The 13,736-nt window shown below is 39.1% G+C and overlaps 1 protein-coding gene and 1 pseudogene across 4 annotated transcripts in view; both read right to left on the bottom strand.

The window, feature by feature from the left end:
• The window catches only part of FILIP1 (filamin A interacting protein 1), a 200,223-nt gene that overhangs the window by 2,796 nt on the left and 183,691 nt on the right, over positions 1-13,736 (bottom strand). For 2 of the 4 annotated variants that reach the window (XM_011942938.1, XM_011942937.1), the window contains one exon: positions 11,025-11,838. In XM_011942938.1, the coding sequence (XP_011798328.1) occupies positions 11,632-11,838 (207 nt within the window). In that variant the 3' untranslated portion in view covers positions 11,025-11,631. Of the gene's footprint in view, positions 1-11,024; positions 11,839-13,736 lie in introns of those variants that run through there. The other 2 variants (XM_011942940.1, XM_011942939.1) reach the window with 2 other exon arrangements.
• LOC105512489 lies at positions 3,602-5,324 on the bottom strand (annotated as a pseudogene).

Raw genomic sequence — 13,736 nt, 5'->3', positions numbered from 1 at the left:
AGTAAAAAGACCCACGTCTCAAATCTCCCTGGTAAAATTAAAGTATCTCCAATTTCCTTCCCTTAAGAAAGCATAGATAAAGAGTGAAATCAGAATTGTTCTTATTGTGGATGTAATTCAGAAATCTTTTGCCTTTGCTTCTACGGTACAAAATAAGGGTATTAGAGAGCATCTCAAAAATCCCTTTAAGGGTTAACATTTTGTATTACTACAATATCTTCTTTCTCCTTCAGTGTGCAGCAGTGGAAATTTACAAAATACTAGGATTAAGGCAATTTAGAATTGTCTTGTCTTAATCCTAGCATTTTGCACAACTTAGTTGCCTTGTCTTAATCCTAGCATTTCAAAATCTCCATCATAGTAATAAGGGTCCGTACACAGAAGAAGCAATGTCTTGGTGGACCAAAACATTTAATTACTGTATTTAAATTAGCAAACTCATAATCCTTGCATGCTGTGTATGCTAATGCTATTAATCAGATTGTGTTATTAAATCAAATGTCTCAGAAATATTTGATAATGCTAAATAAGAGTTTACCTTATATAAATTGTACTTTAATAAAAGGTGGTATTTAATATTTATGTACATAAACTTTATTTAAACGAATACAATTAAGCCCCAAATTATGTTGTTTATGTGGAGATACACTTCATTTTAACTTCTAGAGGTAGTGAAATAAAATCTATATGATATTGGCTCTATTAATTGAAACTTATTAAACAGATTTACTAAATCTATAGTTGTTTATTAGCTATGTTTTCCCCAAGTCTCAGCTGAACTTACTCAAATAAGAATCACCCAGCCAATACACAAAATTGTGAGAAATTTTTAAAATGTTGCTTTAAAGCCGGGCTTGGTGGCTCACGCCTGTAATCCCAGCACTTTGGGATGATGAAGCGGGTGGATCACTTGAGGTCAGGAGTTCAAGACCAGTCTGGCCAACATGGTGAAACCCCGTCTCTACTAAAAATACAAGAAATTAGTTGGGCACAGTGGCATGCACCTGTAATCCCAGTTACTCTGGAGGCTGAGGCAGGAGAATAGCTTGAACCCAGGAGGCAGAAGTTGCAGTGAGCCAAGATGGCACCACTGCACTCCAGCCTAGGCGACAGAGCGAGATTCAGTCTCAAAAAAAACATATTGCTTTAAGCCGTTACATTTTGAAGTAACTCATTATACAGTCAAATTGTCTGAGGTACATGCAGTCCATGTTGCCAGCAAAAAAAAAATTAAATACATTTTTAAAAATTAGTGCTTTGGGGATTAATGCCATTCTTTGTGTAAAAAAAAGAGAGACTTGATTTCCCAAGTCTCTTCCTGTCTTTTTATATATAGTACAATAAAATAATGTTACAAATCTTATTGAAGTTACAGATTCAGTGAGCAAATTTTATTCCATCTCCTACTGTCTTCATTTCATCCCAGAACAAGATTCAAATATAGGTCATTTGGGGCCTCTAAAATAACCTCAGTAAAATCAGGTATAATTTTTCATAACTTTTCTTCTTACAGATCACAATTTTGCACAACCATAATTTTTCTTCTTACAGATACCACTTTTCTGACAATAGTGATTTGGAGAGCACTTTATAGGCAGATTGAAACCAAAGACCATAGGTATTTACCACCTCTGTCAGCAAACTCAAAATAGCAAAGCACTGAAATTTGGGGCCCTCTGATATGAAGATGTTTAGTAACATAATTTCCTTTTTTTCCTAATTGAAAGTTTAAAAAACTCTAAATTTCAATGAACATATACATATGAGACACTGAGTTTTTTATATATTTTTGACATTAGTGGCTTATAAAGTGTACTTAGAGACAATTTCCCCTATATGTTTCTCTCCAGTGTTACCTTGATTTTTTTTTCTTTAAAAAAACTTCAGGTGGCCGGGCGCGGTGGCTCAAGCCTGTAATCCCAGCACTTTGGGAGGCCGAGACGGGCGGATCACGAGGTCAGGAGATCGAGACCATCCTGGCTAACACGGTGAAACCCCGTCTCTACTAAAAACTACAAAAAACTAGCCGGGCGAGGTGGCGGCGCCTGTAGTCCCAGCTACCCGGGAGGCTGAGGCAGGAGAATGGCGTGAACCCGGGAGGCGGAGCTTGCAGTGAGCTGAGATCCGGCCACAGCACTCCAGCCTGGGTGACAGAGCGAGACTCCGTCTCAAAAAAAAAAAAAAAAACTTCAGGTAACACATTAAATACATTATTTGTTATTATGACATTATTGTGAAATGGTGGTTTTTATTAAGTCTTTTAGTACACTAGCTATTGGATAACTTCCTGGAAAGGAAGTTAACATGTTATCAATTCCTAATTACACTTGATTTCTGAGCTTACTAAATATTTATCCTCCTTGTGTGGTATCCCAAAACTACTAGCCAGTCATATGACTTGAGATCCAAAGCTGTATGCATGAGAGAGGATTTGGGGAGACATTTGGGGGAGAATGTCTCCTGAGTGCAGAGTGAGGCAACCTCACAACAAATCAGAATTCTGTTTCCTCCCAGGAGGTCTCCTTGGCTGTAGAGTGGGAAAGATGTACTCCCTAAAAAACCAATACCTCCCTCCGAAGTAATTCATGTTTATACACTGTCAAACACTGCAAAGGAACACTTGAGCTCTAAATTAAAAACAAACAAACAAAAAATTCTTCTCTAGCAAATAAGGCCACATCACTTTAAAAACCAGCCTCTAAGTTCACATACTAAAGACAAAACATACCAGAAATTCAACTTATAACAAGACGTTATATCAGCAAAGGAGGACTGCTTTATCCACAGGAAGCTGTACACCAAGTTACAGAACAAAAACATGTCCTCTTGGATTTTGCATCAATTTGCCTATATATAGCCTGCTTCCCATGTTCTATGGCCCCCTACCCACCAGGGGCTCTGCCTAGAGGTACCAGGTTAGGGCTGTGCTATTCTTCCCCTCCCCCGACCAACTACCAAACATCAGCTTTGAACCTACTGGCCTCAGAAAAACTTGTCAAGTGCAAAAATGCCCTACATTCTACATACCTTTTAGAAGTACTTAGATATGATTTACTTTTAAGTTTCTCATTTTCATAAACTGCTTCAGGGTTCAATCCTGTTATTATCACATTCAGAAATTAATCAGAGTTCTGTTAAAACATCTGTTTTAAATAGGAAGTTCAAGAAACTTCCTCTCTTGATTTGGACTTGTATTCGTCTTTTGGATTCAGATCAGCTAATTAAAAATACTTCCGATAATAGGTTCTGTCATTTGCTCTAGGAAACTTTTGAACCAGATAATACAAACTCCCTTGGGAGTTCTCAACCACCTAATAGTTTATTTGCTTCCTTCCAGCAGGTTTCTCACTCTACCATCAGCCCAAATTATCCCCTTACCTCCCCAAGATGCAGAAGTCACCAATAATCACAGTCATAACTGATAAATTCTTTTTTGGCAAGCTAATTTCTTATCTCCAGCATAGATTGCTGTTTTACAGATACAAGCAAATTTGAATTAGTTCCCATATGTAACGTTAACTATAAGTAAAAACTAAGTAATGGAAAAATAGGAAAGTATCTGAGCAAAGCATGCGGAGGTTCTCCTTTTTTTTTTTTTTTTTTTTAACCAAAATCACGTTTATTCTCGTCTTCAAAGAAGAAGCTCTTTTCTTCTTTTTCCAGGATAATCATGATTAACTTACAAAAATGGGTACACACCTTCAAAGCACTTCCCTTTAACGGGAAACTTAGCTTTATGGGATTTAAACATTAAAAGGTGGGGGAAAAAATTCCATTTTCTTGTCATTAAAAGACAAAACAGAATCTAGCGTAAGTCAAGGAAACTCATTCACACTTCAGGTCCTTCTCCTCCAGGAACCAGCATTGTTATATTATTTCCATTTAGCAAAATCTGGTCTATTTTAGTAATCTTTCTTCCTTATGGTGTGATTTCAAACTCAGTGACATCTTTCAGTACCATATTGACAAAGTCATCAAATCCTAGAAGAGTACCAACAATTTCCTTATCACTCTTCATCACAATGTGAATTCTTGATCCTATACATTTGTCCACAAGCTCTAATGGCAGCAGCTGTGATGGGTTGGTAGTAGCGTTAGCCGCTGTGGCTACTCTTTTAAACACAGATGGTAAATACCTAGGTTGTTCTAAGTCTATGGCTAGTCACAGAATAGCATGCAAAATAACATTATGTGTGAAAACTGAGGTCACTGCACTTTTTAAATGAGGACAATATTCAAAATATTATTATAAGAACTTTTTCACATAATTTCTATGTAAATATCCTAGTAGCTCAAAATCATTTAGCAGTATTATTTTGACCCAATGAGTGTCTCAATCTATGTATGCATGTACACTTTAGTCACCTGAAGTAGTTTCATCATATGAAATCATGAATAATGTACTAGGAGGAACTGAAGAACTGATTTTTGGTCCTGGTCTTATCATTAATAAGATGGTTAGACATCTGTATGCCTCAGGGCTTTTTTTAAAAGGGTTTGTTGCTGTTTGCCTTCTTTAGTAATAGATAATTATCCTCTTGATCTCTAAGGTCTACTTCAGTTCTAACCATTTCTGTGATTTTGCATATATGTAGCATTAGCAGAAGTAGAGAGGCCAAAAGTACTTTTACCAGATAAGTAATTAACCATTAGATCTTAGGAAAAGCATTGTAGCAGGATCTTGTAAGGTGCTTGCTAAACAATAGTGAAGCATATTATATTATGGCTCTAAGGGAGAATGCCAGAATCATAAAAAATTATAGCTCCGTGCTAAATCATAGGCCAAGGTAGGGTGATATGCCAAAGGTTACACAACCTTTTGGTGGTAGAAAAGAGTATGGCTCCAGTCTCACAGTTTTCAGTTCTCTCAGATATCGAGTCCATTTTTCAGCAGCCCTTCTTCTCTGGATATTCACCCTGATATCTATCCTAAATCTAAATCCTGCTTTTTGGTGGTGTTTGGTCCTTTAAAATGAGAGCCTCTCATCCTATTTTGAGGGTCCTTCATGAACTTGAGGAGCATGAGACAAAGCCCTGAAACCTCCTCATTCTTGAAGTGCCTTTGTGTTCCACTGGGGGAGTCAGAAAGGGTGAGGAAAGGGCCATTTATAACTCATGCATGTACTGTGTGTTTATACTTCACGGAAAGCTCTCAGGCCCCTTTCTTCACAGGCATGGTGGCTTCTGAGGTGAGAACTCCCCAGTCCAGGACTCCTGGCTGTTTTGCATCCATCACCTGCTGTTGTGCCTTTGGAGGGAAATAGAAGTAACTTTCACCACCCAAAAATGACAGTACCTGGACTTCTGTAATTCTGCCACCTCATTATCTGCGTGTTCTCACACAGGACTTGTTAACTGCTTCCATGTCATTCTCACTGGTTTGTCTTGCAAAGAGAGGAATCAGAAATAGCTCTTGCTTGCCCAACTTTCTGCCATTTTTCAGCTGCTAGTTTTGTTTATCTACAGTGAGTGCCAAACTTTCTACAGCAGTGGACAGGCCTTTAAACCTCAGGATAGATTCTGAATAATTGTTTATCTTCCTAGAAGAGGTAATGTTCATAAAATAGGCTTTGAACAGAGAAGGACACATCTGCCAAAAGAAAAACAATAGGAGAAAGGGCAATTCAGGGAGAAGGAACAAATTGAGCAAGTCAAGGAAGGGTGGCATGGCCTGACAGTCAAGCAATTATTTAAGCCTGGAGTGTGGGGGTCTTGCCAAGGGAAGGGAAAGGTGCTCAGAAGAATGGAGAAGTAGAGCCCAGTCACAGAGTGCCTCAAGTACATAGCATCATATCCTGTGAGTAATGAGGAACTTTTGGGGGGTTTTCAAATAGAGATGATTATGATATGATACGATATGATTTGATATGATATGATCAACTTGCACTTTGGAAAACTGCAAGAATGAAAAATGAATCCTAGAGTTTTGAGACTGGAGATTACAAGACCAATTAGGAGAGTATCAGAGTAACCCAGATGAAAAGTACTTAAAACCCTCAATTTAGGCCATGGTAGGGGAAATGGAGAGGAGGAATCAGCTGCTAGAGATGTTAGTGAATAAGCAGAGCTTGCTGAATGAGGGCAGAAGGAGAAGGAGAAGCATAGATGGCTACCAGGTTTCTAGCTTGAGAGACTGAATGGGTCAGGATATCCCTGTTGAGATGGAGAATAATAAGAGAAGGAGAAGATTTGGAGGAAGACAGGGCAGTATTGAAAATGGTTTTTAGACAAGCTGATTTGGAAATACACACTATAAAGACGGATACACAGTTGGTGATAGAAGTTTGGGAGTCGTCAGCATCTGGGTGTAGATGAAATAACCAGAGCCAGCTTGTAGAGCAAGAACATGGCTTTTGATAGAGATGTGGGAGACATCAATTCTTATTGTGTATATATAAAATAAGGAGCCAACAAGGGAAACTGAAGCAGAGCAAAGAGGTGAAAGAAGCAGCAAAGCAAATTAGATATCTTGGTCATTGAGGGAAAAGAGCACAGCCTAACTCTGCCCTTGCCCTTACTACAGACCAGAGGTTTGTTTTCTGGAAAAATTGACCTAAGAAGTTCTGGACCCAGACACAAGAATGGGCAGCAGACTGATTGCAGGGGAGTAAAAAGGTTATACCTTGAGCTGTGAGATTCTCATCTTACCTCCCCTAACCTGTTCCCATAATTCAGATAGTCTGCCCCAGAAAGGTTACTGGAGGACTTTTCCCTTTAAAAACTATTAGAAGATGTAAAGAGAAAGAGAGAGAGAGTGAGAGAGTGAGAGAGAGAGAGGATAGATAGATGATAGATAGACAGATAGATAGATGATAGATGAGACAGATGATAGGCAGATCGATAGATCAATAGATAAAAGAAGTCAAATATAAGCAATCAGGGAAACAGATAACTCAACATAGGCAAAAGGGCAACAACTGTGCAGCAGGCCTGGAAAACAACCAGTCCAGACTGAATATGGAAGCAGAAGGCTGAATAGGAAGGCTTCCAGGGAAAAATATGAAACTGCTGTGTTTAAGTGTTTGGAAAAATTACTGATAGGTGTTTGGCAAGTCTGATGGAGCATTTGAAAAAATATATATATACATACATGGAAAACCAAGCAGATGAAAAATGAAAACAATTATTCTTTTGAAGGGGGAAATGTGGTAAGAGGAAGAGAGCAAAATCATAGTATACTACTTGGCTCAGCAGATAGTAATATTTATTTTTATTTATTTATTTTGAGACAGGGTCTTACTTTGTCACCCAAGTTGGAGTGCAGTGGCACTATCTCTCACTGCAACCTCTGCCTCTCAAGCTCAAGCAATCCTCCCACCTCGGCTTCCCGAGTAGCTGAGATTAAAGGGACGCACTGCCATGCCTGACTAACTTTTTGTGTTTTTGAGGCTACAGTCTAAGTTTTGCCATGTCATCCAGGCTGGTCTGAAACTCCTGAGCTCAAGTTATTCAGCTGCCTCAGCCTCCCAGAGTGCTGGGATTACAGGCGTGAGCTACCGTGCTATATTTCAATTTAAATTTGCACTGCAAAACACATAAATATATAAATGTTGGCTGCTGATTTATCAAAAAATTGAGGATGTAATGATATTGGGAAAATGAGAAAAAGGAAAGAGAAGGGATAAGTGAGAAGGTTAAACATTCAACCATCAAAACAATAATGTGAAAACAAAAGAGATCTAAAATCTAGAAATAAAAAGTAACTGTATAAGCACCTTAGTTAGAAATATGGAGATAAATGCCAGAAGAAACAGCTAAGAATTGGAAGTGATTTTCTCCGGGGGACAAAACTGAGGGCTCAGGGAAGTGGTAAGGAACATCTGTTTTCATTGTCTTTTAGCTCTGGCTTATATTTGAACTATGTGTATGAATTTTTTTATTAAAAATAAAAAGTGATTAATGATAAATGAGAAGTGCAAGACTGGAGGCAGGAAATGTTGAGTGTTCTCTCAGTAGCTCACCTGGGCATGGAAGGAGACTGGGCAGTAGCTATAGAGGACTGCATAGATGAAGGAGGAATTTTGCTAAAATGAGAGAGGTCAGAGGATAGCAAGTGAAAACGAGAAGTGGAAAGACCAGAGAACAAAAAAGTAACCAACGATGAGACCCTAAAGGAGACAGAAAGGAAACATTATCTAGGTTGGGGAAATTTTGGAATCATATCTTCCTATTTCCTGGGAAATCCTCTCTATGCCCATCTCCTCATTACTCGTTCTCTCTCTGTACCCCCAGCCTCCAGTATAAATGTGCTCTTCATATCTATAACCCTGTGTTTTTCCCAACAAGGAAAGTCTCACCGTTTCCCCAGTATTCGGAATCTGGGGAATGAGAAATTTAAATATTTTTACATTTCATATTCTTAAACTTGTTTTCATGTCTCCGAAATTATACTCCTCCCACACTACACATGAAAGCTATTTTTCACTTATTTCTTGAAGACATTTGAGTAAGAGCTCTGGGTACACCTTTAATAAATACCCTAAAATCTCTAGAGAGACCTCGATTGCTGCCCATCAACCAGTCCTCACTGGAAATACAATTGAAACACCAGTAGAAACGGAATAACTTAAGCAGATGACCTAGATGTATAGCTCACATGTAAAAAAATAATAAACACTCTTGGGGTTATGTCCCATATCGAAACATTTCTGGAATCATGCATGTAAGGTGGACACCACCATAGTGTGCTGAAATAGTCAGCACCTTACAATTATTCTCAGGCAGTGAAGACCAGGGTCTCCTCTGTAGCTGTATAGATTGTGTCCTGCACATCCCTAGAGGGTACCAACGCACTGAAGTCTGTGGAAATGACCCACCCTTCCCACCCCCAAGTCACCCACCATCCCAAGATTTCAGGGTGGGGCCTGAGCAACAGCTGTACACATCAGCCACAGTGAGACCCCTTTTACTTTACTATGCGGTACGTTTCAGGACAGAGAAAATATTGCAAACTTTTAATCCCATTCACCCCTACAAAAGCACATTAAATTGCATCTTAAAAGTATTGTCTTCACAAATGGAAGTTGGATTTGTAATACATTTAGTCCTCCACCTCCTATCCCCAGTGGATTTTATTTCTAATGTGTGGCTTAAAGCAAAGCTATCCAATAAATATAGAGTAGGCTCTAAAATTACAAAGAAAAACTGTCATGGTGGTTGTTCTTTATCATTTCTGAAAAGCAAATCTGTGTTGTTCTGCCAAGTTTTTTTAGCAGTTGTACTTTGTGGGTGGCTCTATTCCAATATCCAGATGTATAAACATCCTGTACATGCACTGTTAAGCCTTCAGAGCACTCTCCTGTAGATGGTATGGACTTCCTGGAAGAAACACCATAAGCATGATGTGAGAAGGTAAAAGCAAAAACAGCAGCAAGTGGCAATAAGATTATGATAAAAGTCACTGAAGAATGGCAGGTGGAGTCAAAAGGAATGTGGTGTTTGGTTCTTCTGACACCCTCATTTGCTCAAATACAATATGTTATGGTACAGTAACACTAAATACTTCACAAATGTCAGGTACACATTAGTAAAAACAGTGAATGTCTTCATTTTTGAAAGGGTTGAATGTTCACTTTATGAAAGAGGAAAAATGTTTAAAAAAAATGTAAGTCAGTATTCCAAATGGCAATCTCTCTTGTTCAAATTTATCCAAAATCATAGTCTCAGTCTCTCTCTCTCTCTCCTTTGACCTTGAAATCCTATTACTATGGCAGGTCTTTAACATGGCTCCTCAATTTTCTTTTTTTTCCTATTTTATTTTTTGAGACAGAGTCTTGCTCTGTCGCCCAGGCTAGAGTGCAGTGGCACGATCTTGGCTCACTGCAACCTCTGCCTCCCAGGATCAAGCGATTCTCCTGCCTCAGCCTCTTGAGTAGCTGGGATTACAGGCACCCACCACCACACTTGGCCAATTTTTGTATTTTTAGTAGAGATGGGGTTTTGCCATGTTGGCCAGGCTGGTCTCGAACTCCTGGCCTCAAGTGATCCACCCACTTCAGCCTCCCAAAGTGCTGGGATTACAGGCATAAGCCACCATGCCTGGCTACTCAACATTTTGTAATACAATGTTGAGAACTGATGAGCAGTAGGCAACAGCGATCTGATTAAAGTGAATGTGAATACTATGAGGCATCTGCATCTACCACCACTATACGCAATTCAAGCCCAAGTTCTGCAAGCGATAGAAAATCTGCTGTGGAAAGGAACTCAGAGAAGAGCTTCATTATCATGACACATGTTGAAACATGAGATAAAAATCTAATCATACATCTTTTTTTTATAAAGAATTATGCTTTTTCCCAAATATCAAGAACAGGTGCTATCCATATAATTTTGGAACACTCACATACAAAAATGGAAAACTAAAAATCTGTGACATTTTGCTATTGTATTTTTGTAAAGTTCACTCAATTGGCTCAAAAATGTCAGCAAAGGTGTAGCCTACATGAGATCTTGTGTGCTAAGCTGTGGGTTACTAGCCTTGAACTCATTTGTGGTTATGTGGCTATGAAGCACAAAGCCCACCTTAACATGGTTAATCTACAAATACACCTGGCATTTTGCATTCACACTCTGCTTCATGCTTATTAAAACATGCCTAAAAATGAAAGAAAATGATTCAAACGAGTAAAACTGAGAGAAATAATCCACTTTCCACACCACACACATACACATACACACCCAAATCATGAACTGGTTTTACACTTGCAAGTCTATACTTAATTGAGAAAAATATTTGAATTCAATTAAGATATGTATGATGTCATTTTTTCCCTTGGCATTAATGTATCAGAATTTACTTTCTGCTAGTTTCTATCCATCACAATCACTTTTGAGCTATAAAAGGTCATTTGGCAGCTCTTTTCAAACTATTCCACAATTTAAATCAATTATACACTTGAATAGAGCACGAGTCTGACATTAATGACTTTAAAATTATTGCCTAAGAAATTGTGGGAATCTTATGGAGGGGCTAAAACTTCTACAGTACACACAGACACACACAAATAAGTAAAACTCTGTTCTTAGGATTCCATATTTCATTTCCATTTTATTACACATTCATATTATTTCCTGAAATCATCTTAGAACCTTTTGTTTTTGCAAAATTTTAGAGGTCCAGGCCCTGTGATAGCTATGTGATGTTTTTTCCAGCACATAAAGCAAATTCATGATGTGAAAGAGGCAAATGACAATTGTTAAAGTATGTCTTATTTCATAATAGAATTTTTTTAATAAAAAATTATTGTGGGACAAGGTACATTAAATTTGACTTGCAATTAGGAAATATGGGAGCCAGCCTTGAAGAGCATGTGGCTGAGTCCCCACATCTAACTGACGAGGAAACAGGCTCAGATGGGTCTACTGATGGGTCCACTTGCTAGAAGCAAAACTGGAACTAGAAACCACGCCCTGGCTTCTAGGCAGCAAGCAATAGTTTTGCTAATTTTGTTCCCCAGCATCAAAACAAATGCACAAAATAGGAAAGACACATGGTTATTAGTCGGTTATTTTATAAACACAGTATTTAAAACTTAAATTAGTACATGTAAAGAACTGGCACAAACAGATGAAGGTTCACTTTCACGGCAGCAGTAGCATCTGCACAACATACCCCCTCAGCCACTGCCCTCAGCCCTTCCCCCCTCCGAGAGAGGTGGTGCTGCTGGCTGCAGATTTCTTCAGCTCTATTTTCATAGACTGAGTCTCAGCTCGAGGCTCGAATTTGGTCAGATTTCCTGCTCCTGGGGCTGCCACTACTGGCTTTCCTGCTTTCATACCTTTTGACATAGGAATGCGGGTGGGCGTAGGCCGCTGGGATGACCCGTCTTGTCCTGACTGTAAGAGAGAAAATACGTAGATACAAGGGAGATGTTGGTGAGTTTCCTCTGGATATGCCATCAATCTGAACATTAGTGGGACTCTTGCCACACAGGAACACCCACAGATGACCCTTCCCCAGATAAAATAATTGTGAGAAACTTGGAGTTGGTATCTAATCCACTCTGATTATCTCCCCTTCCCTTCTCTTAAAACAACTTTGCTTGAAACTTCCTTCTCTTCTGAAACACTAACTCACCTCCTCTGCCCTTACTGAAGATGGCCTTAACTCCAGTTTCACAGAGGAAATATAGACCACCAGGCAAAAACTCAGGCAACTTTACTCCTACTGCTCCCTAAATTACCTCTACACTCCCTCCTTTCTTCCATTTCAGATTAAGCCACTCTCTTTTCACCTCCTAAAGACCTCAAAATCTTCACATGTTATTGTCGCTGCTGACCACATCCTCCTTTTTAAAGTGCTCCTAACACCGTCTTGCTGTGATTTCTTAGGACAGTCTCATCAGTTCACCTCTCATATCTGACGACTCCTTTTCAATCTCTTGCTGGCTCCTTGTTATCTACTCTGCCTGCCTTCTAAATGTGTCACCATGTTCCATTCTCAGCCTCCTTTTAATGTTTAACATTCACCCTGAGAATTGCCTTAGTTATTACCTCATGTGTTCAAACCCTGGGACCCCTAGGCTTCAATGCCCTCTAGAAATGCAGATCCTTATTCCCAACTATTCACTGGACATTTCTGATGTTCCCCAGACATCTCAAATATAACATGCCCCAAACATTACTTATCCTCTCTCCTAAACAGCTAGTCCCCCTAAAGTTTCTCATCTTATTCTCCCAGACAGCCAAATCATAAACCCAAGAGCCACACTCTCTACTCAATTTGTCATGAAATAGTTTTGATCATCTTCACTCTATCTCTGTCCTCATTTTCACTACCTTAGTTCAAGCCTGCTTCATCATTAAGATAGAGAATTGCAACAGCATCCCTGTCCCTCCAAGTTATCCTTTAAACTGTTTTCCACACACATCTTTCTAAAACATAAACAATATGCTTTTCTCATGATCATTACCCTTTCAGTGGTTCCCTAATATCAATTTCATAATAAGACATGTATATGCCTCCCTTCAATATCCAACCCCAGTTTGCTTCCCTATTTTCTGCCCTTGCATTTTTTGCCCCATGCACAACTGGTAGCAGCACAATGGGATGCTCACCATTCCCCAAGCATGCCAGGATGCTTCCTACTGTCGTGCCTTTGCACATGCTGTTCTGTCTACATACTCCTTCCCTTTTCCTTCTTGAAAATCCCTCTAACTGTGAAACCTCCACTTCTGTGAAGCCTTCTCCATTGACTGCTGTGTACATATCTCTATCATAGAACCACTAAGTAGGTTCCAAACCTGTCTATTCCACTAAGTCAGGAACTTCTACAGTCCTCTTGGCATCCCAGCACCTAGCCCATGCCTAAAGTATAGTTGACACTCAACAAATGTTGACTGAATAAATGTACAAATGAACTACCCTCACTGTTCAAATTCTAAGAGGAGTATTCCAAACCTTTTGTTGTCCTTGATTTTATGAGGTCTGATATACTTAAAATAGGTGGACCATTGAGAACTTAGAAATCCTAGACAGTTGCTTTGAAATACTACTCGTGTGAGGTTTAATCAGTAGTCAAAAATGTCGATACAGAGGGTAGGGCTACCTTGATCTGACCCTTAAAAATGGTAAGAAAATGTTATGGCAGAAAATGTGCTCTAAGTTACCTTCAATATTTATACCTTCAATATCTTTTTATAAAATGCAGCAGAAAGAAGCAAGACCCTACACAACCAAGCTATGCTCCACGTTACCTAAAAAGCAGTATTGGATCACCTGAGGACAGTGAATA

This window comes from Colobus angolensis, unplaced genomic scaffold, assembly GCF_000951035.1.
Source record: "Colobus angolensis palliatus isolate OR3802 unplaced genomic scaffold, Cang.pa_1.0 Scaffold213, whole genome shotgun sequence".
NCBI lineage: Eukaryota > Metazoa > Chordata > Mammalia > Primates > Cercopithecidae > Colobus > Colobus angolensis.
The sequence above is the reverse complement of the archived record's forward strand: the minus strand, read 5'-3'. Positions and strand labels throughout refer to the sequence as shown.